Source organism: Populus nigra, chromosome 19 (assembly GCF_951802175.1).
Source record: "Populus nigra chromosome 19, ddPopNigr1.1, whole genome shotgun sequence".
Taxonomy (NCBI): domain Eukaryota; kingdom Viridiplantae; phylum Streptophyta; class Magnoliopsida; order Malpighiales; family Salicaceae; genus Populus; species Populus nigra.
Genome location: NC_084870.1, coordinates 10,341,920 through 10,368,368, shown reverse-complemented (window position 1 = coordinate 10,368,368; position 26,449 = coordinate 10,341,920). Strand labels below are relative to the sequence as shown.

Sequence of the window (26,449 nt, the reverse complement as noted above, 5' to 3'; positions counted from 1 at the left end):
ATAATCTAGGATTAAAACCCCAAATCTTATACACATGATTTTATACCAACAAGCACTTGAATGGTTATGGATTTTGGATTACTTTCAATCCCTTCACGTCTTCTTGAATTGGTTCATCTACAAGTAGAGATTACTTTGATCAATAATAATATGACAAGTATTACACAAGCATATTCCAATAACCTCTTTCCTTGTATGAACGCTACATGTGGTTTAAAGTAGCTTGAACCGAACGACCATGCAAGCCTAATTTTGCAAAAAAATCACTGCCGGAAGTGCTTCTTGATATATACCAATATGAACCAGTCACACTTCCCGACATCAAATTTTAGTGCCAGTCATTATCGTCATATGACTTTCTCATCATAGTCATTGTTCCACAATATCATTTTATGATCACACATTCTCCTCCACATCATCCCCACATAAAGGAAATTAATGGCTACTGAATTAATTCAACGAAAGTGCCAACACGAGACGAATAGATCACAAGAAGATTTGTTTGTCAAGAAGTAGCGAAGGTTGAAGAAGGTGTTGAAGGCGGCTCATTGGATAGGTGTTGAGTACCTTTTCGCTCTCAATTTAAAGTTTATTATTCTCCAAATTAGCAGCAGATTAACGCGCATCTTGAATATATGCTTAAGTGATAAGTGCTGATGATTTACTTAAGCCAATGGGGGTCGTGTAAGAAATTCGTTGTGCATATCCTTAAAGAAGCTGAGATGGTTTTTGACTTCTTAACATTTTCATTGCCGGCTCTACCACCAACGTAAAGGCCATCGTTGCTTTGTTGATTGCCGGAATTGTGATACTAATATGGGCAAAACCTATATTCTTAAAGGTCCACTAGGAATAAGACGAGGCTTGTTGACCCACTTGTAACTAAATGCCATGATATTAATGGCTTCAAAGTTTACAAATTACTTATGGCTTACTTTTATTTGTTTATTTATTTATTTAGCTTTTTTTTTTAGGCTTATACATTTAATTGGCTATCGTCGAGAGTTGTTGGGCTTTTTGTGCCACCTTCAAGGGGAGTGGACTTTTCCCAGAAACAAAAAATCGACTCCCACCTCCAAGGAAAGTCTGAACTCTCGGCCTGCTATTTAAAGCAACAGATACCAACTGGACTGGAGCTGGGGTGAGCTGCGTCAATAGGCTGAGCCCAATCGGATTCTGCCTGTCAATTTTTTTCTCGCTCTATATATATATATATATATATATATATGAATAGAATAAAAGATTAATGAATGAAGAGTGTATACGTAAAAAAGGGAATAAAAAACAACTTTTAGGCGGGTTGTTCATGTGAGATTATTATGCCATAAATAGTGTTAATTGTATCTCATTTTTCTTTTTTGAAAGATCTCCTATATTAAATAAGTGAATTAATGTATCTCATTGATTTAACGATTGAAATTCTTCGAGAATTGATTTCATGAAGAATTTCGGGATAAAAAGCTAAGGAATGCCATGGCGATTGCTTTGATCCAACAATTTTTTATTTGAAATAATTTTTAACAACGCCACGGCGAATGCTTTGTCTTCTGAAAATATTTTTCATCCAATTTAAAGGGATACAAGTGTCCAGTCGAGTCTTTGTTCCAATTGTTGAAACCAGCATTCTTGATTTTGCTGGAGAAGGATATCAAGATAGTTGTCGCGACCCTTGGTGAAGATGGGAGTTTTCTTACGCTCCATAGGACCAAACTTGATGAGATTTAATTTGGGTAGAACCGAGAAATATGGATTCAGCGGACAGTTTTTTTTGCAAGTAGATTTTCTGGTGCTATGCAGATCAAGAGAAGCTCTCATCTTTTTTCTGTACATTTTCCTGCACTTCCTGCATCAGTTGTGACACTTGCTTCTATCTGTTCAGGTTTAGATGTTAGGCAGAGCATTGCGGTCGGTATGGCAGCAGCCAAAACTTCTGTGGAGGGAGAGACGAATGCGCCTTCACAATTTAGTTTGGCCACAATTGCTGGTGTGCATGCGAAGCTGCACCATTTACACAGAATCTTGTCACATTAGGAATAGAGGAAATATTGTTTCTCGTTAAAATGACATTTTATTAGCATTTCATGGCATTAGGGTTCTGTATTTAGCGTAGCTATAAAAAACCAGAGGTTTCATGTTCGCATTGCAAAAAAATTGTTTATCAATTATTATCATAATGATAATGATTCTGAAGATAGTTGGCATTGCCACTTATTTAATCCTAGGCATAATCATTTTCACATCATTCAAAACGTAGGCATCCGAAATGCCAAGGAAACTATTTCACTGGTGAAAGGTTGGGGCCTCTGCCAATGCAAGCCCAGTGTAGATGGCCAACTCGACCAATAACCTCGACTCTGTTATGGTTTTACAAACAATCGCCGGATCATATCATCTCATTTAGGCCGTAACTAGTGATTTTTCTGATATTTTTTTGGTGCAGACGATGCAAGGTCCATATATTCGGCTGCCAAAGTTTTGTTTCATGAATCAATGCTTCAGCCCATGAGTATTGTTGATTGTATGTTGAAAAATACGAAAATACAAAGTTGAAGTGGCGAACCACTCGCATCGTTGTGGATCAAACTGGGACTGAAGTTCCAGCGTGCCCAACTAAGCACAAGGCACCTTTTTCTGAGAAGCATGTCAATCTCTCTTCTGCCAATGGTATCCATGTTTTGAGTTGTTCATCTGGAAGTAACAGCTAATTAACTAAATGGCTCGAGCGTGTGTTCTTGTTTGATTTGTATGAAGGGAACCGCGTTTGATTTCTATAAATTTAACGATGAAGAAGGTTTCGGTAAGTGAAAGTAGTAAAAACTTTAAAATAATATTTTTTTATTTATAAAAATTATTTTAACATCAAAATATTAAAACAATCTAAATAAATAAATAAACTACATTGTTTCCAAAAGCTTCCTAAATATTTCTCAAACCATCACGTAAAAGTTAAAACATGCGGCGCACCCTGCCCAAACGCAATGAATCAAGTATAAAATAAATAACACGTACGTATTTAATTCATTCATCGTTTTGTTCTTCACTTGGAGCAAATCTTAAACCTCACTGTTCAACATCCCTCCTGCAATTCAATTCATTCATCGCTTTGTTCCATGTAATCATACAAATGAGGTCCTTAAGAGTTGGACTAATACACCATGTCCGATGCATAAAGTCCGGTTTTGCACTACCAATATTAACCTCTAATCAACTCATTCACTTATGCTCCAAACACTGCCTGATAAATGAAGCCCAGAAACTGTTCGATGAAATGCCTCGCAGAAATATTTACTCTTGGAACACAATAATATCTGCCCACGTAAAATCCCAAAACTTAGCACAAGCAAAATCCATTTTTGATTCCGCTTCTGTTAGGGATTTGGTCACTTATAATTCTATGTTATCTGGTTATGTTGACGTGGATGGATATGAAAGAAATGCCCTTGAATTGTTTGTTGAAATGCACAGCAAGAGTAATGATATTGGTGTTGATGATTTTACTGTTACAAGTATGGTTAAACTGTTTGCTAAGTTATCTAATTTGTGTTATGGGAGGCAATTGCATTCATATATGGTGAAAACTGGTAACGATAGAAGTGGGTTTGTTGTGAGTTCTTTGATTGACATGTATTCTAAATGTGGCTGTTATAAAGAGGCCTGCGGTGTCTTTAGAGGGTGTGAAAAAGAAGGGGGTATTGATTTGGTTTCAAAGAATGCGATGGTGGCAGCATGTTGTAGAGAAGGGGAAATGGAGATGGCTTTGGGGTTGTTTTGGAGGGAAAATGAGTTGAACGATTCGGTTTCGTGGAATACATTGATTTCTGGTTATGTTCAAAATGGTTATCCACTGGAGGCATTGAAGTTGTTTGTTTGTATGGGGGAGAATGGTGTTAAATGGAATGAGCATACTTTTGGTAGTGTTTTGAGTGCTTGTGCTGATTTAAGGAACTTGAAGATTGGTAAGGAAATGCATGCTTGGATTGAGTTCGAGTGCTTTTGTAGAAAGTGGCATTGTTGATGTTTATTGCAAGGGTGGGAATATGAAGTATGCAGAGTCATTCCATTTGACAAGCGGGACTGGAAGTTCCTTTTCCATCACTTCAATGATTGTGGGGTATTCTTCACAAGGAAACATGGTGGAAGCTTGTAGGCTTTTTGATTCGTTGGAAGAGAAGAATTCTATCGTTTGGGTGGCATTATTTGGTGGTTATGTCAAATTGAATCAATGTGAAGCTATTTTTGAACTTCTATGCTTGTATATAGCCAAGGAAGCTGCAATTCCTGATGCTTTTATCCTTGTCAGTGCACTTAGTGCGTGTGCATTCCAAGCTGCGCTTGGTCCTGGGAAGCAAATTCATGGTTATGTATACAGAATGGGGATTGAAATGGACATCAAGATGACTACTGCTATGATTGATATGTACTCAAAATGTGGAAGTATACCATATGCAGAAAAAATGTTCCTGAAAGTTATTGAAAGAGATTTAGTCCTTTACAATGTAATGGTAGCCAGTTACGCTCATCATGGGTATGAGATTAAAGCTATAAATCTGTTTCAGGAAATGTTGGAGAGAGGAGTTGGACTGGATGCTATTACCTTTGTTGCCCTCCTGTCAGCTTGCCGTCACCGTGGGTTGGTAGATTTGGGTGAAAGAACTTTTTATTCCATGACAGAAGATTATCACATACTGCCTGAAACTGATCACTATGCATGCATGATTGATCTTTATGGAAGGGCTAGCCAGCTAGAAAAGATGGTCCTATTCATGCAAAGAATCCCTATAGAATATCAAGATGCTGCCGTCGTTGGGGCATTTGTTAATGCAGGTAGGCTAAATAAGAACATAGAATTAGCAAGAGAGGCAGAGGAGAAATTGTTAAAGATTGAGGGTGATAGTGGAGCTCGTTATGTGCAGTTGGCTAATGCTTATGCAGCAGAAGGGAACTGGGCTGAGATGGGTAGGATTAGGAAGGAGATGAGAGGAAAGGAGGCCAAGAAGTTTGCTGGTTGTAGTTGGGTATACTTGGATAATGGAGTCCATACATTTATCTATTCAATGTTGGACTTCTTGACATCAGAACTCATTCAAAAGCAGTGTGTATCTATTCAATGTTGGACTTCTTGACATCAGAACTTTATGAAATCGCTGGAGCATTCTGTTACATAATGTTTGAGTTTTGGCATGACAACATGATTGAAAAGCCTGCATTTAGGATGGAGAGTTGGAAACTTGGAGTGGCCGCTGATGTTTAGCGGTTACATTGAAATATTCAAAAGCTAGTCTATCGTGAGAGAACTTAATGTCTACTACCGTGAGTTCTCACCTTTTCTCATGGTTAGTATTCTTGTTTCTACAAAAATCTGTTTTCTGTGCATTTATTTGTTCTCTTCTTCATCTATCAGAAAGTTTGCAAGTTAACGAGAGGATCTTTGTAGAGAAGGAGCTCGATGATGCAAGGAACTTCTACAGCACTATAGCATTAACAAAAAATTGACTCTCTATTGGGAAAGATGAGAAGATCATGTTCTGATTCCAATGTCCCTTTCTGGTATGTGCATAGAGTCAGATTTCTTATGTGATGCTTTGTCCCTGCATGCTGGGAAAGGAACTCCGTATTGTATTGGTCAATGAAGTCTTACCATCGGGTTCATATCAATTTTTATAGTCATGGATGATTATTTTGTACTTCAAATAACCTTTTTTCCAGATACGATAACAAGTAGGAGTTTTTTTTGGTCATTCTGAAACAGGATAATAGACTAGAGCTACGAGGAGAACTATTACTGAAGCCAAAGTGAACATCCAGATGGAGAAGCTACAAAGCAAGATGTTCAGTGTAGTAGCAATCATCACAACTGTTTTGTTACTAGGACTGGAAGTTCTTCCAAGCCAAAGGTCAAGTCTCCTAAGAATTTGAACAGTACATTTGGCTATCCTTGTGTGCATTTTGTAAACTGAAAATGTGGTCACATGCATCTTCAAAGAGCCATGCTGCAGTTCTACTATGGTTTCCTAATGCTCCAGCAACACAACCTTGTTTTATGAGATTTTTATAGATAAATCCTTTGATTGGCCCCAAAATTCTTTCGTTGGCTGAAGTAGATGCACCTCCAGAGGATCTCGTCTTCCACAAATTTTATGTGAATAAAATGAAAACCTTTGAGAGCCAAATAAGGCAGCTGAAGAATTGTTTGATGTGGATGATGACGATGAAGTGGTTGGTGATGATGAGAACAATAATGAAGAGATTGATAATATGATAGACCCTGCCGATCTGTCTCTTGTAGCAGAAAATGAATAGGACTCATGATTTGAACCAAGCTATGAATGAAGATGACGAAGAGTTGCTTCGCAATGTTGACATTGCAGAGGTGGATGCCCCCTCAGATACTGCGGAAGGGGAAGATTTTGGCACCATTAATGACTGAGAGATGATGACATTGCGGAGTCTTGAGGAAACGGAAGTCTAAGGGGAACTTAGGCGCATCCCCGTTTGCAAGTCTTGAGGATTACGAGCATTTATTAAATGAAGATGGTCCAACAAAAAACCAAAGGAAAAGGGAAAGATCGAACAAGTCTAAGTCATGAAAGGACTCCTTAACAATGGTGGTTTATGTGCACTGTTTAGAGCCTTCAAATTCAAATATTCAAAAAAAAAAAAAAAACAAATATTAGAGAGTAGAATTTGCTGTATATTAGTGATTTTTCTCACCCGCTCGGAAACTGATGCTAAGTTACAAGCAAGGTCATGCTTTTGGTCAGTAAAGCAGCATATGACCGATTTGGTCGCAATGGATCATTGAGAATGCAGATGCATAATAACCTCTCTCTTTTTTTTAATTGAATAATTTTCTTCGAAGTTTGCCCATCAATTGCCTGGTAGTGAAATGGTTTGCTCTTCCGGCTGCTACAAACGCTCTCTCTCTTATATAGCCTGGAAACTTTAAGCCTCTTGTTTACTTGTATCAATATTGGAACATTTTTCTAACGTGAATGCTTCTGGTTTGGTGAAATGGAAACGGCTTTGAAGTTGTTTTGCAGAGAAAATGAGTCCAAGAATTCGGTTTCAACTGGTAATTAATCCAAAATGAAAGAGGTAAACCAAATTAAACAAAAGTGGTAGCCATGTTAAAAATGTCAAAATAACAAAAAACAATTATAGCCAAAATGGCGTCGCCCGGGTTCGAACCGGAGACCTTCAGTGTGTTAGACTGACGTGATAACCAACTACACCACGACACCCCTTTTGGCTGGCTATCTCAATATTATTAATTTATAAGATTTTTACATCTCGTTTTTATTATTCCCTCCTCGCCGTGGAATTCCAGTAGCATTGTAAAAAAGGCATCAGACTGTGGATTGTTTACATTATAATCCACACAGTAAAGTAAGTAATGTTTCTCTAAAAACATCAAATAGATAATTAAATATCTAGGAGTAATTTTGTATTTTTATATTTTTATTATACAGTATAATTATTCCTATGTCCTTACAAAAAAAACAAAAAATACAACTAATGTCTTAGGAGTTTTTTTGAAATTTTATATTTTTTTGTACAGTTTTATTATTCCATATCCCTTGAAGTCAAATTTTTTTTTTTTGCTTAAAATAAAGAAGTATTTTTGGTTTTTGATCCTTAATTTTTTTGCAATTATTTCATAGAGTGAAGGGTATTATGGTTTTTTTATAAATAAAAAAAGTGATTAACACATGCCTTGCAAAATTACAAAGTAAACCTTGATTTTTTAATTGTATTTCTTTAGTTTTTTTTTTCAATTTCATTGCTTTATATTTTATTTTTATATTTTTTATCAAATTTTTTTATCATTTTTTTAATTCCTATTAATTTTAATTTTTATGTTTTTTAATTGGATTTTATTTTTTGATCTCATCCATAATCATTTGATTTTAATTTTTTTAATTGAATTTGATTCTTATTTTTATTATTGCAAGTCCTTTTATTTTGAGTTATCTTATTAATTAATTGTTTTTTTTGAAAACTTCATCTTTCGTTATTTAATTTCATTGAATTTTTATTTTATTTTTTGTGTTTATTTTTTTTATCGTTATTTTAAAACTCGGTTTGAGAATTGATCCTTATTGTATCTTAGGTCATGAGTTGGGTTAAATGATCGAGGTTACTAGGGTTAATTACATTTTTTTATTGTACAAAAAGTAAAAATAACATTATTTTGATAAAAAATAATTAATGAGAGTTCACATGACTTCCTCTAGCTAATTGCTTAATATTTTATTCAACTAAAAAGTAAAAATGATATTATTTTGATAAAAAAATAAAGAAAAATCAATAATAATTCTTTTTTTTTTATTTTGGATTTATTTTTAATTTCATCCTATTTTATTTTATTTTATTTATATATCAAATATCACATTTATTTTCTTAATTGTTGTTTTTTTTATCATTTTCTTGGTTTTTTTATTTTAGTTTTGTCCCGCAATATTTATTTTGGAGATTTAGTCTTCATTTTTTAAATCTATTTTTTTTAATTCATTTTTTAACTTGTTTTTTTCATTTCAATTTTGTCTCTTCGTATTTTATTTCATTTGTTTTTTAATCTAATATTGGTTCTTATTCTTTTAATTATTTTTTATTTTATTTTTCGATTAAGTTCCTCATTATTATTTTTTCATTAGTTCTTACATCAGGTTTGATCCTTATTATTTTGATTATTATTCATTTTTTTTATTTTTTTTATAGTTAAAAAATTTATTCAAGATTTGTTTTGGTATTTTATATGGTTATTTTGGTTTCATGCTTAAAGTTGTTGATTTTAAAAATTAGATCGATTTAACTTCAATTTTTTTATTTTATTATTAGACCTTAATTTTTTTTAAATTTATCTCAAATTATTAATTAATTAAATTAACTTGAATTTATTTAAATTATTCTACTTAAATATTTTTTTATATTAGAAAAAAATTAATTCGTCCTACAAGGATGGGAAAAAAAAAATCTTGTACAAACTATATTAATTGTCATTTTCTGTATATTTTTTCTTCACACGCTCTCTCTCTCTCTCTCTCTCTCTGTGCAAATCAACGAAGAATTTCCATGGCGTTTCCAGGAGAGGTAAGAATCCATACATCAAAATTTGTTTCTTATCTCTCTCTACTACTCCTGCTCTATTCTAACTCCTAGTTTTTCAATACTTTTATCTTCTTAAAGTAAACTCGCTTGAGTAAAATAATTATGTTTTTTTCTTCCTTTAATCCTGTTATTCATGAAATTTAAAGATCTTCAAATTAACAACAACAAATAAAAAAAATTAAAAGTCATTTTTTTCGGTTTTGTAGGTGGGATTGCAATTGCTTCTTTCACCACTGAATTCCAACATTGTTGTCCGGACAGCTTGGTAAAAACCTCGCTTTTTTCTTGCATTCTAGTTAGAATTAATTGGGTTATGTTTTCGATATTGAATACTGGGGTTTCTGCAGCTGTTCTGTTGGAATTGCTTTACCTATTTACTCAACATTTAAGGCTATTGAAAATAAAGATCAAATCGAGCAACAGCGATGGCTTCTCTACTGGGCTGGTTTGTACCGGCTCGTTTTTTTTAATCCTGTTATCAATAAAAGATTGCTATACTATACTGATAAGTTGATATCATTGAGCGTTTTTATCCTCTTGCAGCTTATGGATCCTTTAGCCTCGCGGAAGTCTTTGCAGATAAAATTCTCTCCTGGTATGATTCTGCCCAACATGATCTTTTTGGGCTTCAGCTATGAAAGTATCCATTGTGTTAGGGAAATCACTTGGTGATGCTCTCTCATGGATGGTCAAATTATGCTATTCAATTACCTTGTTTGTTTAAATGTTTTACACTATGTTATGTTGTTTTTACTTGACTAAATCATGACCTCTGATGGATTTATTTTATTAAAGCTTGCATGTGAATGGGAGTCATGATTGTGTTCATTACAAACTCCACACAGCCTGTTTGCGGGGAACAGAAGTATCCCTTGTTTGATAGTTGATTGAAAACCAATTGTTAATGGTGGTAGAACCCACAAAAAAGCTCTATAATGAAGCTCACATAAAATGACGACAGTTTTAAATTAATCTTATATCTATTCTTGCTGAGATTAGTCATTTCCTTGACTTACTGATGTCGGTCATTTCTTTTACTTTAGTTCGGCAGTAAGCATGTAAGCTCATTCGCACATGTATTAAGCATGCAAGGTTCATTTAACAACATTGACAATGATTTTCCCTTTTTTGTCAAGTTAATCTGGTCACGGTTCATGGTTTTCCTGCTTTATTTGTACGAGGTATCACAATCAGAAAGCTCTTGTCTTTTTCAATAGGTTTCCTCTTTACTATCACATGAAGTTTGCATTTCTTGTTTGGCTACAGCTCCCATCTGCAAATGTAAGCTTCATTTTTCCACCTTTACTTTGTGTATCAGTTTTTCTTCAAGCATGTCTTGCATTATTAGGGGTAAACTGAGTGAAAGTACTAGCTTTCAGATGAAATTGATATGGTTAATGAATATTCTAGTACTGTGTGTTTTGGAAACTCTATTTGAGTATGGTTAATAAATCCATCTTATATTAGTATATCGCTTATTGTCTAAAATAACAAAATAGTTCATGTTGATAACTGTTTGCCATTTATCTAACAGGGAGCTGGCAAATTGTATATGAGCCATCTACGCCCATTCCTGTTGAGGCATCAAGCCAGACTTGATAATTTTGTGGAGTTTCTGTATGGTGAAATGGTAAGGATTTGTGCCATTACTAATTGTGATTAAAATAATTGGATTATTAAATCTGGGTCTTCCTCATCTAGTATTTTAACATCATGGTATGCACAATGAGAATAAGGGCAGGAGAGCATTCAGCTCCATGCCTGAATCTCCTTGGCTCATCCTAAACATTAGCCCGTTCTAAGTTTTCAATGTTTGAAAAAACTTGTGTAAATAGAAAGTCTTGATGGCAAGTGGCATAATTGGTAAACTTCTTGTGCCTTGTCGGACTTGGCATAATTGGTAAACTTTGTGTGCCTTGTTGGACTAGGCGTCTAAACTAATTTACTCAAATAATATAACTTATGGCTTAGAAATTGAAAGTGACCTGATGGATTTCTGAATTTGCAGAATAAGTTTGTCAGTGCACATCAAGCTGAATTTCAGTTTGCAAAAGCACTTTTAATGAAGATTCTGGCATCAGGTATGGATTTGGATTGAACAAGCAATTATTTAGATTGATACCTTATATTATTATTCTAAATGAAGTTTCAACTCTAGAATATATGCTTATCAAACATATTTTGCCTAAATAGGTAAATAATCTGTAGTGTCAAGGTCTTCTTGATGTCTATATTGTCTTTAGAAAATTGTTCTCTTTTTTTTTTTGTGATCAGTGAACCAAATAGCTCGTGATGTGATTCGCCCAGGGGGAAGACAGGCAAATGGCACCTTTCGAGGCTCAGCCAGGCGAATCCAGGATTCACAATCTGACGGGGAAGATTAGGGCTTCCTTCCGGACAAGCAGAATTCGCTGATAGGAGTATAGCTGTATAGGTGGTAGTTGACATTTTTCTTTCTGACAGGCCTGAGTTAAGTTTATGTAAGTTTTCGAATCTGAATAATGAGTAATGGAAAGCGTGAGCTGTATATATGTAGGCCATATATAAGAATCTGAGCCAAGGATTACCAATTACCATTTGTTTGAAAAACTGGAATTTAAAATATGACATGCCCTTCTGTGTTTTAATATTTTCTTTAGTTTTTGAAGCAATAATTCGACTTTCTTGTATTACATGGAGAGAGAAGTTTTTTTTATATCTTGGAGGGTGGTGCCAGGTAATGCATGATGGGGTTAAGTTATCTTGTTATAAAAATGTCCAAGGCCAGGCTAATTTCAAATTGTCAATGCCTGAGCCTTTGGGGGGTTTTAGGCTTTTAGCCCGTCTATATCCCCCCCTCTTTTTTTTCCAACTTTTGATGTTGTTTTATGCATCCATTCAGCAATAACAGCCATTAATGTTTGATATAAGCTAGCTCTCTATCGGGCATGGGGGCTTGATCTTAAAGCGGAAGGCCCCCCCGTTCTGCTCCTGCAGTTAGATCCTCTCTGAGTCGGGTTTTTATGAAGGTATGGTGAAGGTTGGAAGTTTGATTTCAATCTAAAGAAAAGGCAAAACAAAATATTTACCCTTGTGCACTGCGAACATTGGATAGTTTCAATTTTCAATCATATAGCTCATGCCTTGTCAAATTTCACTCGCATTTGTATGAGAAAGATAAAACTCTTGAAAGTAATAGTTTGATGTGGATGAATAGGAAGATGGATTTTTAGGTTAAGAGATACGAGGCTGGATTAGTAATGAAGGAGAAATTCTTTTTTCCTTGAATTTTTAGATTTAAGACTATTATCTAAAAGAAATTTATTAAATTCTTTAAAATGTACTTAATCAATTTGGAGTCTGCATCTGCTAGAAGAATTTTTTTTTTTTAATTCTTATCCACAATGACGATGACGATTGTTTATGGATGATTTTAAATCATAAATTAATAATAATAATTAAGTATTGAATAATAGTATGTGCTTTGATTAACGCATAAATTAATATAATTATATTTTACTTAAAAAAAAGAAGTATTAAAGTATTGAATAATAGTATGTGCTTTGATTAAACGTATAAATTAATATAATTATATTTGACTTTTTTTTAAAAAAAAGAGCTTATTAGAAAATTATATTTTTTTATTTTTATATTTTAAAAATATTTTTATTTTTTTATTTATTTTACTTTAATTTATTTTGTGTTTTTAAATTATTTTGATATGCTAAAACTTAAAATAATTGTTAACACACCTTTTAGAACAGTAAAACCTCTTAATTTAGTCAACTAATCTGCCCACCTTCTAAATAAGTCAACTAATCTGCCCACTTGAGTACTGGTTTTCATTTTCTTCATGGGTGTTTGGGTTATGGTTGAATGGGAGTTTTTAAGAACTTTGATTTTTTTTAATTAAATTTTTAATGTTTTTAGATTGATTTAATTTATTAATATTAAAATAATATATTTTTATAAAAATATATTATTTAAATGTATTTAAAAAAAAAATTACTTAAAAACAACCTTTACTTTAACTGTGATCCTGCGACATACACCCCCCCTCAACTACTCTCTGAACCAGCCAACTCTCCCTGTCTCTGTCTCTCTCTCTCTCTCTCTCTCTCTCTCTCCCAATACGGAGTAAGAACTTTTCAACTCAACCAAGCCCCTTCTCTTACCTTCCATACACATTAGCAAAAAACAGCAACATTTGACTGAACCCATCTAAGCATAAAACGAGAAACCAAACACAACCTCTGCTTCCATATTACACCAAGAAAGAAAGATGATTGGACGCAGAGATGGAGCGTTGATGCGAAACAACAGCAGCAATCAATCACTACTTAAATCAAGAATTGCAATTGCAATTGCCATTGGGATGTTCCTTGGATGCATCTTCGCTTTCTTCTTCCCTCATGGACTTTTCTCTTCCAATTCTCCTCACTTTGACCATAACCACCTCACAAGATCCATTTCCCAGGTTTCATTTTCGCCACAGTTTTGATCTTTCCACTTTTTTTGAATTTTATAAGTCATTCCCTATTGATTTACAAGATACTATTTAGTCTTTCTATTTTGAGGATTTTTTGTTTTGGAAATAAAGTGTGTTTTTTCCTTTGTTTGTATAAATTGGAGTGATTGATTTACCATATTCATCCTCCTGTTAGATGGGATATTCTAATTAACATGTTATTGTGTTTATTCTCGCCAATGATTCAAGTCTAAGTCGTGTTAGAATGAGATCAACAATAATGTACTGTTATCAATGTATATTTATGTGATCTCTGTAGATTTGTTTACACTTCTGGTAGTTTCATTAGCTAGTTGGCAGCTTTGAATTGGATGGGTGATCTGTAGGGTTAGATTATTCAACACAAATGATAATTCTGTTAAAAGTTTCTAATTATGTGTTATATTAGGTGGTATCAACATCATGTGAATCATCTGATAGTCTGAACATGTTAAAAGCTGAGTTTGTGGCTGCATCGGAGAAAAATGCTGAGTTGAAAAAACAGGTTAATGTGCTGATTGAAAAGCTTAGATTGGCTGAACAAGGTAAAGATCATGCAGAGAAGCAAGTGTTGGTGTTGGGTGAACCGCATAAAGCTGGGCCTTTTGGTACTGTTCAGGGTCTAAGGACAAATCCGACAGTCGTTCCAGATGATTCTGTGAACCCGAGACTAGCAAATATTTTAGAGAAAATTGCTGTTGGGAAGGAACTTATAGTTGCTTTGGCGAATTCAAATGTAAAGGACATGCTGGAGGTTTGGTTTAAAAGCATCCAGAAAGTAGGGATACCCAACTATTTGGTTGTTGCTTTGGATGATGAGATTGCCAAGTTTTGTGAATCAAATGATGTTCCAGTTTATAAGAGAGACCCAGACAAGGGAATTGATTCTGTAGGAAAGACTGGAGGCAACCATGCTGTTTCAGGACTGAAATTTCATATATTGAGGGAATTTTTGCAGCTCGGATACAGTGTTCTTCTCTCAGATGTTGATATTGTGTATTTGCAAAATCCTTTCCATTATCTTTATAGAGATTCAGATGTGGAATCCATGAGTGATGGCCACAATAATATGACAGCTTATGGTTATAATGATGTTTTCGATGAACCTGCAATGGGTTGGGCTAGATATGCCCATACAATGCGGATATGGGTTTACAACTCTGGCTTTTTCTACATTAGACCGACAATTCCTTCAATCGAGCTCTTGGATCGAGTTGCTAATCGGCTCTCTCGTGGGAATGCTTGGGACCAAGCAGTTTTCAACGAGGAACTCTTTTTCCCTTCACATCCTGGGTATGATGGACTTTATGCATCCAGGAGAACTATGGATTTCTATCTCTTCATGAACAGCAAGGTCCTCTTCAAAACTGTGAGGAAAAATGCTAACTTGAGAAAGATCAAGCCAGTGATTGTGCATATAAATTATCATCCTGATAAGCTTCCGCGTATGCAAGCGGTGGTGGAATTCTATGTCAATGGCAAGCAAGATGCACTAAGCTCTTTCCCTGATGGATCAGAATGATAAATTTTTGGATTGGTGTTTCTTTCATGCTTTTCAGAAGATAGCCTCTACATTTTCATGCTTAACCCTTCAATCATGTTGTAGACTTGTAATGAATTGTCCAAAACAAATTGTAAGGCTAAAGCCGCCACAGCTAGGACCCAATGGGAGCAGCACCATCATCCCCGGACAATGTCCATGTTGGAAATTTTGCTCCTCTGGCAGAGCAAATTCTATGCCATTGTATTACAGGTTATGCAGGTAGCTTATGAGCCATTTGCAACCCTTTGTTTCCCAAACAGATGGTTTTCTTTCAATCGCTTATCTAGCACAATAACATTTGTTACTTCTCTGTAGTTGTATCTTGCAAGTAAACATGCCAATCTCATACAAAGAAATGCATGGGCATTTTGCTATACGTTATCTGTTTATGACTTTCTTCGCTGAAAATGAACATGTTTTCCTTGATCTTGAACATTGCAATGGAAGAGGTAAATTTAGTTTCATTAAACTCCCTCCTCACAGCTCCAGTCTTGCCCCTCCAGTCTTACTTACAGTTGAAGCTTAGTTCATGTCATGTTGTCTTTGAACTACCAGCAATGTTTATGATATTTATCTATTGATAATGGCGGGTGAAAATGAAAAGGAGAAAAAAAAGCCACCATGATTTTTATATGCATTGATGTCCCAGGTGAATTTCTAGTAGTTTCTTCTTACTGGTGCAGTCCTGCAACAAACATTGTTGAAAATTGGACGTAGCTGATTTTTTTGTTGCTGCTGAGGTAGCCGGAAGCTACTAGTTTAAGGTCCTTAAACGGACCCTCTTAGATTATCAAAATAATCATACGGGAGTTAATTTCATTAAGAAAATACTGGGTAGCCTGCGTTTTGACTGATCTCCACTTCCAAATTAAATGACTTTTCAATCTTGCAGACTATGAAATTATCCTTCATTTCTCATGCCTCAATAGATAAAATACGAACTGTAAGGATGGGAACTCGGGAGTTCCCTATTGTACATACTTAGGATACAGATCAAAAACCATAACCTTATCTCCTATACTATCTTCGAAGCTTCTGGAGACAAGCTTCAGTACATTAGTGGTATCTATTCTTCGTCTTACAGCTTTATAACCCACCATCTAGTAAATTTAAAATAATTTGAGAGTGAAGTTTCAAATCTGCAGAATTTATTCTGAATGCCTGCCTATTCTGTTGATGAATCTTCAGCAATGGCCTGATTTGCCTTGACAAAAACAGTTATCTTCTGCCTTCAAGCTAGATATGAGAAAATCTCACTCTGGTCAAGAGTTTGGTTCTATTCACTTGAAGTGGTTTCTTCATCATTTTCGCTTTCACTTTCATCATCAGATTCCATGGCTACAAGATCAGAGATCGCATCTCGTTCATGTATCTTGGTTAGCACCTCCTATTTCACTGATCAATTAGCAACTTATTCAATTTTGATGTCGAGGGAAAGAGAGGAAACGAGAGAAAATGAATTAACTCTCGGTGTTCAGTTCAGTTAGTAGCGAGGCATAGATTCAAACTTGAACAAGTATGGTACTGATGATAAGATAGATACAGAAATGACATTATTTAATATATCCTCAACATTATCAACTTCAAGCAATGATTATACCTAGGAAGCTAATAAAATGAAGCCCGGAAAGATTGGATAAAACAATAGAAAATTAACTCGAAAATGAAAAAAAGAGAGGCAATAATCATAAGAAACAGGTTAAGAGGAGAGCCATTATAGATTTATTTGCTTATTTGATGCGCTTTCGTAGAACTGCAAGTACTATCCATGCCATTCATTATCATGTTCATCATCCACCTGGCGGTCATTTCTTTCCGGTCTCTATGGAAGAAAGATCACCAATTGTTTTATAGCCCAACCGTTTAAACCCTTCAATTGAATTCTTAAATAATAACGGATTTGAATTTCACAATTTCTTAGTTTATTTAAAAATCAATAAAAAATAATTAACTTTTTAGTTCCAATTTTGTTTGGGAAATCTTAAAAGATGGACATTGGTGATGGTGGGGAAACAAAAGGTTGGATTAGGTGTTTGGATAGCCGGAAAAAGTTCACTTGAGCAGCCAGGAGACATCAACGGCATGTATCCGACTCCTTTTAGTTAAGGGCAATTGTGTCATCTTAAGAAAAAAACGTGGAGTGGCAATATCAAGTATCAACCCCGTTAGTTTCCAAAGTCTCTTCGTTTTTCGTTTTTTTTTTTTTGGAATGATGGTAACTTTTGTTTTTATATAATTATTGTCTTTTACGTTATATACAATATTTTGTTTATTATTTTCACTCCGAAAACTAGAGTTGTGCTTTCTATTAGGTTGCAAATCATTTTATGTATATTACTTCTTTTTATTATTTTATACCTTAATTTTTTTCACCTTTTTTTATTCTCACATGATTTAAAAAAATTAAAAATATATTTGATTGAAGAGATAAATATAAAATTATAATATATATAATGAATATATTTTTCACTATTTTCTGCTTATATATATATAAAAGTCAAATTGAAAAATATAATGATGTAGCATGTTGGTTTACTTTTAAGAAATCAAATTTGGAGGGAAAAAAAGAGTATAATGCATGAAAAAACTTGAGTATAAAACAACTAAATTTTTTTTATAGAATAAAAAATCTTATTATAATATTTTTTTATAAATCCTAATTTCTTTCACGACAAAATTTGTTATATTTATTTAAGAATACAATGAGAAATATATTATGCGATTTCAATTCCTTCTTATCAATGCCAAGCACAGTAATTATTATTTCAGTTTTTCATAATTAGATTTAAATTGTCATTCGAATCTTCCTAGATTTTTTTATTTTTTTATGTTAAAAAATATAATTATAATTATTTTTAAAATATTTTTTACTTAGAAATATATAAAAAAATATTTTTTTAAAAAAAATTATTTTTGATATCAATATATTAAAATGATATAAAAATATTAATTTTTTTAAATTTTTTTTTAAAATACAAAAATAAATATGCATGATATTCATTCCTATATGAATTTATATCAACTAAATATGGGAGAAAATAGAGAAGTCTAGTCCGATTTCCAAAAGCAATCCAGTCAACACTCATGTCCCATCAGCTTTTACCTTTACCTTTTTTCAGCAAATTTAATAATTAAATATTATTATTTTCTTCTTTTTCTTTGTTGATTCTTCTCTCTTTGCTCATTGGTCTTTCAAGAAAGAACAGCAGTTTCTGTGCCTACTCCAGCTTTCATTTTTGTCAGTTGAAGGACAACAAAAGGAGAACAAATGTGTGGGTTTCAGACGCGCATCTCTACCTTACTACTGCATTCTCAGGAGTTTTTCTTCTCCTTTTGACTCTTGAGAAAAACTGGCATTTTTGTTCCGGCATTCCCTTCTCCACATATGCTATGCTTCTTGAATGAGTACCCCTCTAAAATAAAGGTAAAGGGGTCTCTCTCTCTCTCTCTCTCTCTCTCTCTCTATCATGGCTTTGCTTTGTTTAGCAATGTGCTTATGATTTCCAACTTTTCTTTCGTGGGTTTGCATTATTTTCATGGAATCCTGATTTCTTGATTTGTTCTGCATTTCTTTAGCAAGGCAAGCTAGTGTCCTTGATTCATAATTCTTCCTTCACATTGATGTTGATTTCTTTGATTCCTATTTTACTCCTTTGATGAGTTTGGTGCCCTTTTTTTTTCTTTCCAGTTCTGCATCTCTCGTTTTGTTTTGTATTATTCATGGTCAATGGGTTATTCTTTTGTTAACAATGGTGGTTGTTTACTTGGCTTTTGCACTTTGAGTAATTTGTTGACCTGATCTGTCTCCTTGAAAGAGCCATTTTCTTTGAGAATTATGTGTAGCCGACCCACTCAGTAGATTTTCAGTTCTGCCATCTTTTTGTTGAACCATATACTATTGTCGATTTGTCCTCTCCTCTCTCTCTCTCTCTCTCTCTCTCTCTCTCTCTCTTATTAATTCGGGAATGGTAAATGTCCAATGCAGCATGAGCATACTTGACTTTCTGTCATTTCTAATGAATTGGAGCACCTGAGGTTTTCTGATAGGATCAGGGGTGCTCTGGTGGAAGGACAATCTGTTCATATCTGACTCGTAGGTTAATGCCATAACTCAGTATTAAGAAACCAAATAAACTTGTATTGATCAATAAAGCCTTCACGTCCCAATTAGTTAACTTCTGTCTTTCTAAATAGATACTCATTTCTGACCATAACTTTTGGTGAGAGAGAACATAGCCGAGGAGAGAATGACAGCATTGAAGACAAATAAGTTAGTATATAGAATCTTAATTTATATTTTCATTATTGGATAAATAACTCTGATATAGTTTGTATTTCCTTACTTATACTAATCCTAAAAAAACATCATAAAAAATTATTTTTCATGACTAAATATGAAATAATACTAATTAAGAAAAATATTTTTTACCAAAAAATCCTCCTACATTAGTTGCATGCAAAAGATTAATTGTATGTGTTTGGTAACTGTATTATTTTTAATTTTTTTCCATATTTTACTTATATATGGAATGGTTAATGTTTGTGTTGGCATATTTGCAGATCAGAAACAGGTAGACTTGTTCCTGGTTTCACCCGTAAACATGATATCACGACCAAAGAACGGGTGGCACTCTATTTTGCCCCTTAATTTCAGAGGCAAAGCAGTCACCGGCTTTTGCATTTTCCCAAAAGTTAAATCAGCAGGTTATAGCCCAGAAAACGCACCTGTCTACCTGAATGTGTATGACTTGACAAACGCTAATGGCTATGTCTATTGGGCAGGCTTCGGTATCTTTCACTCTGGGGTGGAAGGTTAGGCACTAAGCAACACTTATTACACATTGCTCTTGATTGCCTTCTCGTCAATCAGATTATATATTAATAGAATGCTATTAATCATTTGATGCTTCATCTTCTCATTGGTTTTCTTCCTAAGATCATAAATTGTCCTTCTGCATGCTTACAGTCCATGGTGTGGAATATGCCTTTGGAGCCCATGACTACCCATCAAGCGGTGTGTTTGAGGTTGAACCCCGGCAGTGCCCTGGTTTCAAGTTTAGAAAATCAATATTTATGGGGACAACACGCTTAGATCCTAAACAAGTTAGAGAGTTCATGGAGCGCCAATCTGCTAATTACAATGGTGATACATATCATTTGATTGTTAAGAACTGCAACCATTTCTGTGAGGATACGTGTTACAAACTGACTGGGAACCGAATACCGAAATGGGTGAATCGACTTGCAAGAATAGGTATTGGATAAATATCTTTCCTTCATGAGACACCTCGTGCCATCTTTTTGCATGACGTTCATATACTGCGTATCAGTTGACTGCTGTGGATTACTGAACCCACCCAAACATTCATGTTGCAATTTTATGCGTGTTCCCTTCTCATCTCCTTGTGCTATCTTCAGTATTAATGAAGATGGATCTCTTGTAGCTTCCGACAGCAACAAGAAACAAGAATTTAATCATATCTACGAGACTTTTTATGCGAGCTGCATGTTCATTTACCACGCTTCTTCCCTTGTTATTTTTTCCCCTAAAAATTCTTTGTATTGATATAAAATTCTTTTTCACCTATTCACTTCTTTCTTTAGGTTCACTATGCAACTGTATACTCCCAGAGGCCCTCAAGGCCACTAAAGTACAGCATGACCCCAATTATCAAGAACGCGAAAGCGAAAAGAAGAGACTAAGAAGTTCCTTCAGTTGCTTTTCATCAATTTCAATGCCACAAAAGGAAGTCTCCATGTCTTCTTTGTTTCTGCACTCTCACTACAAAGGCTGCCTACCACCATGGGAATTGAAGAGGTCCAGAAAGGGTTCACTTAAGGAAGGATGAAAAAAAATGCCAGTGCTTTTGAAAGATTGTCAGTTGTGGTTTTGCAATTTTGAGGCATTCGGGGGATATCAACATCTTTCCTTTATACACGATTTTCTTGGAAAGTAAATATGTGCAAGGTGGTTGTTTTGAGCGCTACAATAGATTGCTTTACACTTCTTATCCCATCTCTGCCGGGCTGCCTCCCAGGAATTTGCTTGTTGTCTTCTATGATTGTATTCCGATGTCGTGCAAGCCTGTTTGCATTGCTAGAGAACTGGTGTAGATTTTTCAGTTGTCTACAAATCACATTGATCTCTTAATTTTCAGTAGCTCTTTCCGATTTTGGTTATATATGCTATTTCTTTGGCTAAAAGATTCTCTTTTACGTTGCCTTTATTCTCGTTTGGTGTTAATTACTCTTTGAAACTTCACTCCCATTGCATTACAAGAGCACAATAGTAAAAGTTGCTTTCTGTTCATCAATTTCTTGACAAAAATCTCAAATAAATAAAATGTTCTAATTCTTCATGTTCCAAAATGGTGAAGATTTCCGTAAAATAAAAGAAAGGAGAGAGATTGATAAAAATAAGCAAAGATGTGTTAAACTAATTACTCTACAGCCAACAAATATATGACTCATGTAGACCAAACCAATTAAGAATGTAACTTGAGCTATTATGAAGATGATGAAGCTATTAGGTGAGGTTGTTTATATTAAGATTTTGATATTAATTTAAATTGTTAGGTTAGATTAAAAGAGTAACGGGACAATAGAGATAATAAAAAAAAATTGAGGTTGCTGGGGAAAAAAAACTGCTTTTATTGAACTTTCAGATTCCTACGACAGAGATTCATGAGCGCTATTTTATGGACAGAAATCAAAATGCCAGCAAGAACATCTAAGGAAAGAGTGAAGCCGAAGACCCAAGACCCAGACAAACAAATTCTTCATCTTCGTTGTTTCAATTTCTGTTCATGCTACAGCATAATCAGGCTTGCATAAATTTACTATCTTTCTTTTAACTAAAGCTGCCGTCCAATCTTTTGATCATTTATAGTTCAAGATTTCAAGAAACGACAGAGAAACCAAGAATTCTATATTCTTGATCACCGATTCTGATTCTTGAAGATTTTATTGAATCTTTTGACATGGATAAAGGTATTGGGCGTGTACCAAGCAAGAGAAGATTACCTATAGAGGTGCATGATCAAGCAACCCTCTCCAAGAAGAAACAAACCCTGCTATTTCCGCACAAAACCAAACCACATCCACGAACACAACAATCCCAGATCAATATAACACCACACGACGAGTAGTTTAAAAAGAGCAAGAGTTACATTAATTTTTACTCAACGTATGATCATGTGGAGTTGATGGCAAGAAGAATAAAGAAAGGAGTGGATTCCACTCCTGAGGTTGAAGGAGTTTTGTATAGGATCCCAGAACCGTTGCCACATAGGACTTTAGGGCAAATGAAGGTGCCCCAGAAAAGAAATGAGGTGCCTTTGGTGAAAGTTGATGAGTTGGTTAACGCTGATGGGTTCTTGCTTTGATTTCCTACAAGGTTTGGTTCCATGGCGGCTCAAATGAAGGCTTTTTTTCGATTTATAGCTTGTTTGGTGGGGAGATGGATAGTTAAAGTTTGATCAGCTTTCCCAAACATCAATCAACATTTTTTATCAACAATGAAGGGATTTTTCATAAGTCTTAGATTGTGAGCTTGACAGGTGTAGCTGTGAACAGATGCAACAAGAATGTCTTGCTATGGAACTGTTTTTGCATTTATTAGTGCCTTGGAAGTACCCTAGAGATCAGATGGCGTAAAATGTCGGCCTGACAACTTAATGTCAAGTCCCTGATTGGGATTTTGCACTTCCGAGTTTCCTGCTTCAGTTCTAATGACATTGAAAGAGGACATGCAGTCAGGATAAACGATGTGCACTTATTTTAGGAAAACTAACCTCTTTTTGCAGTGTGAAATTTATGATTATCATCAAATTGATTTTTTTTTTGTTCATTTTGCAGCTTGACAGTAATCACTCAGTTAGTCCATCATGGGATGGTCTCTGTCCCTATTGGTCACACCTTTGGTGCTGGAATGTTCAGAATGGATTCCATTAGAGGAGGATCTCCATGTGGCGCAGAAGTCCTTTCTGGGGATGGCACAAGAGAGCCAAGTGAAACAGAGCTAGCTTTTGTGGAGCACCAGGGAAAATACATGGCTAAGGTAGTCAAAAGATTTGCCTGGCCCTTTTCATTTGCGCCTGGTGAGAACCACAACTAGCGCTGCTAAAACCAACATTCATTTACATCTCCGTCCACAATGTTCAAATGTTGATCTTTTGTATGTTTTTCTCTCGTGTCATTAGATATCACGTGTCTATAGGTTTTAGATAGCTTAGGAGATTATTCTTTTGTAGCTTAACATTACTCCATGCCCGTTTTTCGTTCCCAGCTTCTGGCTCCCTGTTTCTTTGGTGTGTTACGTACTTGTTTATGGTTTGAAATGCCCATTTGATTATATCGGTTTTTATTCAGATGAACCATTTGATTGAGCTACCATATTGATCAAAAAATTGCGAGGTTGTGTTCTTTGACATACTTTTTGCTTATGACTTTTCTGTATTTTCTATCATAAGCATGTTGCCTGGGTTTTGCAATGTGAAAGACTTGCTGTTTACCCTGTACATGAAGCCTTGATCATGTTTGATATCCCAAATCATTAGCCACCCTGAGCAGATAAAAAGAGCAGCTTGAAACGAGTTACCATCACTGGGCAGTGTTCTAACAAAACAATAGAAGTCTTAAACAGCTTTATGCCCTAATCAGAAGTCGCTCTGCTTTTTTATGAGAACAAACCAAAATCAACAAAGGGTTACTTGTGTCTTGATTCAAAATGCGATATTCTAAAGAGTGCCTTGTAGGAAGATCAGCAGCACTACTTTGTTTATTGACACTACCATGCATTCAAAGCAAGAGCTAAAATTTCTGCAGCTCTGGTATTTCAGCTATGGTCTTGACAAACACAAGATAGTCTTAAAAAGATAAGAATGCATTACTTGTTTTTCAAGACTGAACTATGGAGAAAGTATTATTCCTAGCCAACATCAAGGAAATATATACATGACTAGATTCTCAAGTTCAGTGCTGCAGAATCGATTCATATTGAGAAATGGGGTAGTAATACTCCAGGCAGTATCTGACACATCACAACAATACACTGTCATACACACACCTTCACATTGGCCTTGCAATATTTTGAAGAATTAGCATCAATACACACGGGGAGAGAGATGTGACCAAAGTTGCAATCTCCTGAACTACAAGCACTGAGCTTGATGCTTCCCATCGACAAGGACAGCAACTAGATACAGCGAGGGAAGAAGGTTTGTCCCATATACCCACCGGTCATTGCCCTTCTCACGTTGGATTCAAACAATTTTGGGTTATCTCTTAAGACAGCTGCGGCATCTTGATTGAGGGGATCCTCGTGGTTAGGCTCCTGCATGCACAAGTACAAACATCAACTAAATTGGACCTACAAAATAGCAAGAACCTAATCATGGAAGAAAAGCAATACCGTGAAAAGATGAAAGAGTCCATAGATTATTGTATTAATATTCAGAACAGGTTTCCAGTCTTCTCGTAAAATATTGAGGCAAACATTTCCTTCCAGGTCTATATTAGGATGATAAACCTGCACCACATCCCAATCAAAGCTACGTTAATGGCAAAAGGATTTTGTTGAGTATGGAAAACAGAACATGCTTAACTACCTTTGTCTTGCACTTGACTTTTGGTGCTTCATGAGGGTAGATGGATGAAATTTGGAATGAGAACACAAAAGTGCCACCTCTGTGACAGGAAAAGAAGTGCATCTAGTTAAGTAATTGAAACATATAACCCAGGAAACATGGCATAAAATTCCTTAAAAAACGAAAAACAAAACAAAAGATGATTATTGGGAAGGAAATGCAAGATTTAGGATCCTGAATGCCTTGCACCCAATTTTTCGAGCTAAGTAAAGATGGAATTGAGCGTTGCCTAAGAAATTACTTACCGATAATATCCTTCATCAGGACGAATGGTAACCTCAAATTTCATCAAGTCATCCTTGCCATTCGGGAAAGCCATTGTACAAGTTTTATGCAAGTTCAGTTCACTGATATCTATAAGAGAAACACCCTAACGTAAGATTTATGAAAAATCCAAAACCAGTGCGTCATAACCAAGAAACTTAAAATAGTAATGGAGTTCTTAATGAAAATAACAACCAGGTAGCTGATCCTAGTTTCAGCAACGGAATTCATGAAGGATAGCCCATTAACCAACCATAAAAGGCTAAAGATCAAAACTTTCTCTTCTACCCAGTTAAAACACTAGAAAGCATCTGAAAGTTCGTCAAAGTATAAATCTTAACAAAGCAAGCAAGACCCATATAACAAAAATAATGCTTTTCGAGCAGGATTAAATAAAAGTAATCATAATTAGCAATTAAAAGATAGTGATGAAGATGCATAGGTAGAACAACCTTTATGAAGACGTAATTCGCCTGCACTTTGTTTCTTGATAGGTGACTTTCCATTGGCGTTTTCAGCAAGTTCCCTTTGTTTCTCCTTCACTTTAAACAGCTTGATCATTTCTCCTTCACGATAAGAAGGGGAAACAGGGGTCAGCATCATCTCTGTAATTAATAATATTAAAGAAAACCGTAAGCAAAACCCACCTGTGTGTCGCAAAGAGTTCGATAAAGCTCCAATCAAGAAATTAAACAGCAGGAGTTGATCAAAATGTTTGACAAACACACGAAGATTAGGATGATGGGTTACAAGAAAGAAAGAAAGCTTAGCTGCTTTTCTTGGAACAAATGAGAGAGCGAAGGAGCTATGAAGAACGAAGGAACCTGAAAGCGTGTTAAGGATGCTCGTTGTTTACGAAGGAGAAGGGGAGAACGAGCTTTCTCTCTCTGTCTATCGTGTCGGCGTCAATTATCGTCATCCACTTGCAGCGTAGTTGTAATACTTTTATCCTCTGGGTGCGTTTGATTTTGCCAATAAAAAATGTATTTTTAAATTATTTTTTATAATTTTAAATAATATATTAATATAAAAAAATATTTTTTTAAAAAAAATAGTTTAATAAATTCTTAAAAAAAACATTTTAAACAATAATTTCAAACATTTTTTCCAAATGAGCAACCATAATAGTGATACTTCTCTCTCTCTCTCTGTTTTCTTTCTCTCTCAATTATTGGAAACATGTTTTTGCAAACAATTTTGCTTTTACTGGCTTGAAAAATTTACTCTTAAAAAAATAAACAGTAGCACTTTTTTTCCGCAATCTTGTAGACATTTCTTTCTCGAATTGGATTAAACCATTAAGATTTATTTACTGCATAGTTATTAAATTTGTCCCGTCTGAATTTAAAAAAAAAAAGTAACTCAAAATTAAGTCCAATCAAAATTCAATTTGATTTCAAA

General features: G+C 34.8%; 4 protein-coding genes, 1 non-coding gene and 1 pseudogene across 7 annotated transcripts; 4 read left to right on the top strand and 2 right to left on the bottom strand.

Annotated features, from left to right (window-relative positions):
- Nucleotides 1–2,944: 2,944 nt before the first annotated feature.
- On the top strand, nt 2,945–11,735 carry LOC133679379 (putative pentatricopeptide repeat-containing protein At3g18840; annotated as a pseudogene).
- On the bottom strand, nt 7,168–7,241 carry TRNAV-AAC (transfer RNA valine (anticodon AAC)). The gene has a single exon. It is a non-coding gene; the product is annotated as a tRNA-Val (tRNA).
- A 1,404-nt stretch (nt 11,736–13,139) lies between the features above and the next one.
- Nucleotides 13,140–15,513, top strand: LOC133680291 (arabinosyltransferase RRA3-like). Its single transcript, XM_062103145.1, has 2 exons — nt 13,140–13,564; nt 14,004–15,513. Exons 1-2 carry the CDS (start codon nt 13,370–13,372, stop codon nt 15,114–15,116), a joined length of 1,308 nt encoding a protein of 435 aa, XP_061959129.1. The 5' UTR covers nt 13,140–13,369; the 3' UTR covers nt 15,117–15,513.
- A 2,791-nt stretch (nt 15,514–18,304) lies between these two features.
- On the top strand, nt 18,305–21,341 carry LOC133679748 (deSI-like protein At4g17486). Its single transcript, XM_062102434.1, has 4 exons — nt 18,305–18,561; nt 19,698–19,949; nt 20,104–20,391; nt 20,742–21,341. Exons 2-4 carry the CDS (start codon nt 19,739–19,741, stop codon nt 20,984–20,986), a joined length of 744 nt encoding a protein of 247 aa, XP_061958418.1. The 5' UTR covers nt 18,305–18,561; nt 19,698–19,738; the 3' UTR covers nt 20,987–21,341.
- Nucleotides 21,342–22,342: 1,001 nt separating this feature from the next.
- LOC133680195 (probable NAD(P)H dehydrogenase (quinone) FQR1-like 2) lies at nt 22,343–23,253 on the top strand. Its single transcript, XM_062103008.1, has 3 exons — nt 22,343–22,509; nt 22,697–22,789; nt 22,995–23,253. The coding sequence occupies exons 1-3, from the start codon at nt 22,343–22,345 to the stop codon at nt 23,251–23,253; spliced, it is 519 nt and encodes a 172-aa protein (XP_061958992.1).
- Nucleotides 23,254–24,000: 747 nt separating this feature from the next.
- LOC133679185 (NEDD8-conjugating enzyme Ubc12-like) lies at nt 24,001–25,987 on the bottom strand. 3 transcript variants are annotated; one of them, XM_062101708.1, is made up of 6 exons: nt 25,799–25,987; nt 25,501–25,614; nt 25,030–25,138; nt 24,746–24,824; nt 24,550–24,666; nt 24,001–24,471 (listed from the first exon to the last, which is right to left on the bottom strand). In XM_062101708.1, the coding sequence occupies exons 2-6, from the start codon at nt 25,607–25,609 to the stop codon at nt 24,334–24,336; spliced, it is 552 nt and encodes a 183-aa protein (XP_061957692.1). In that variant the 5' UTR covers nt 25,610–25,614; nt 25,799–25,987; the 3' UTR covers nt 24,001–24,333. The 3 variants fall into 3 exon arrangements, with proteins under 3 accessions (XP_061957692.1, XP_061957691.1, XP_061957690.1); XM_062101707.1 differs by having other exon boundaries at nt 25,696–25,986; XM_062101706.1 differs by lacking the exon at nt 25,799–25,987 and having other exon boundaries at nt 25,501–25,653.
- Between the last annotated feature and the right edge of the window lie 462 nt (nt 25,988–26,449).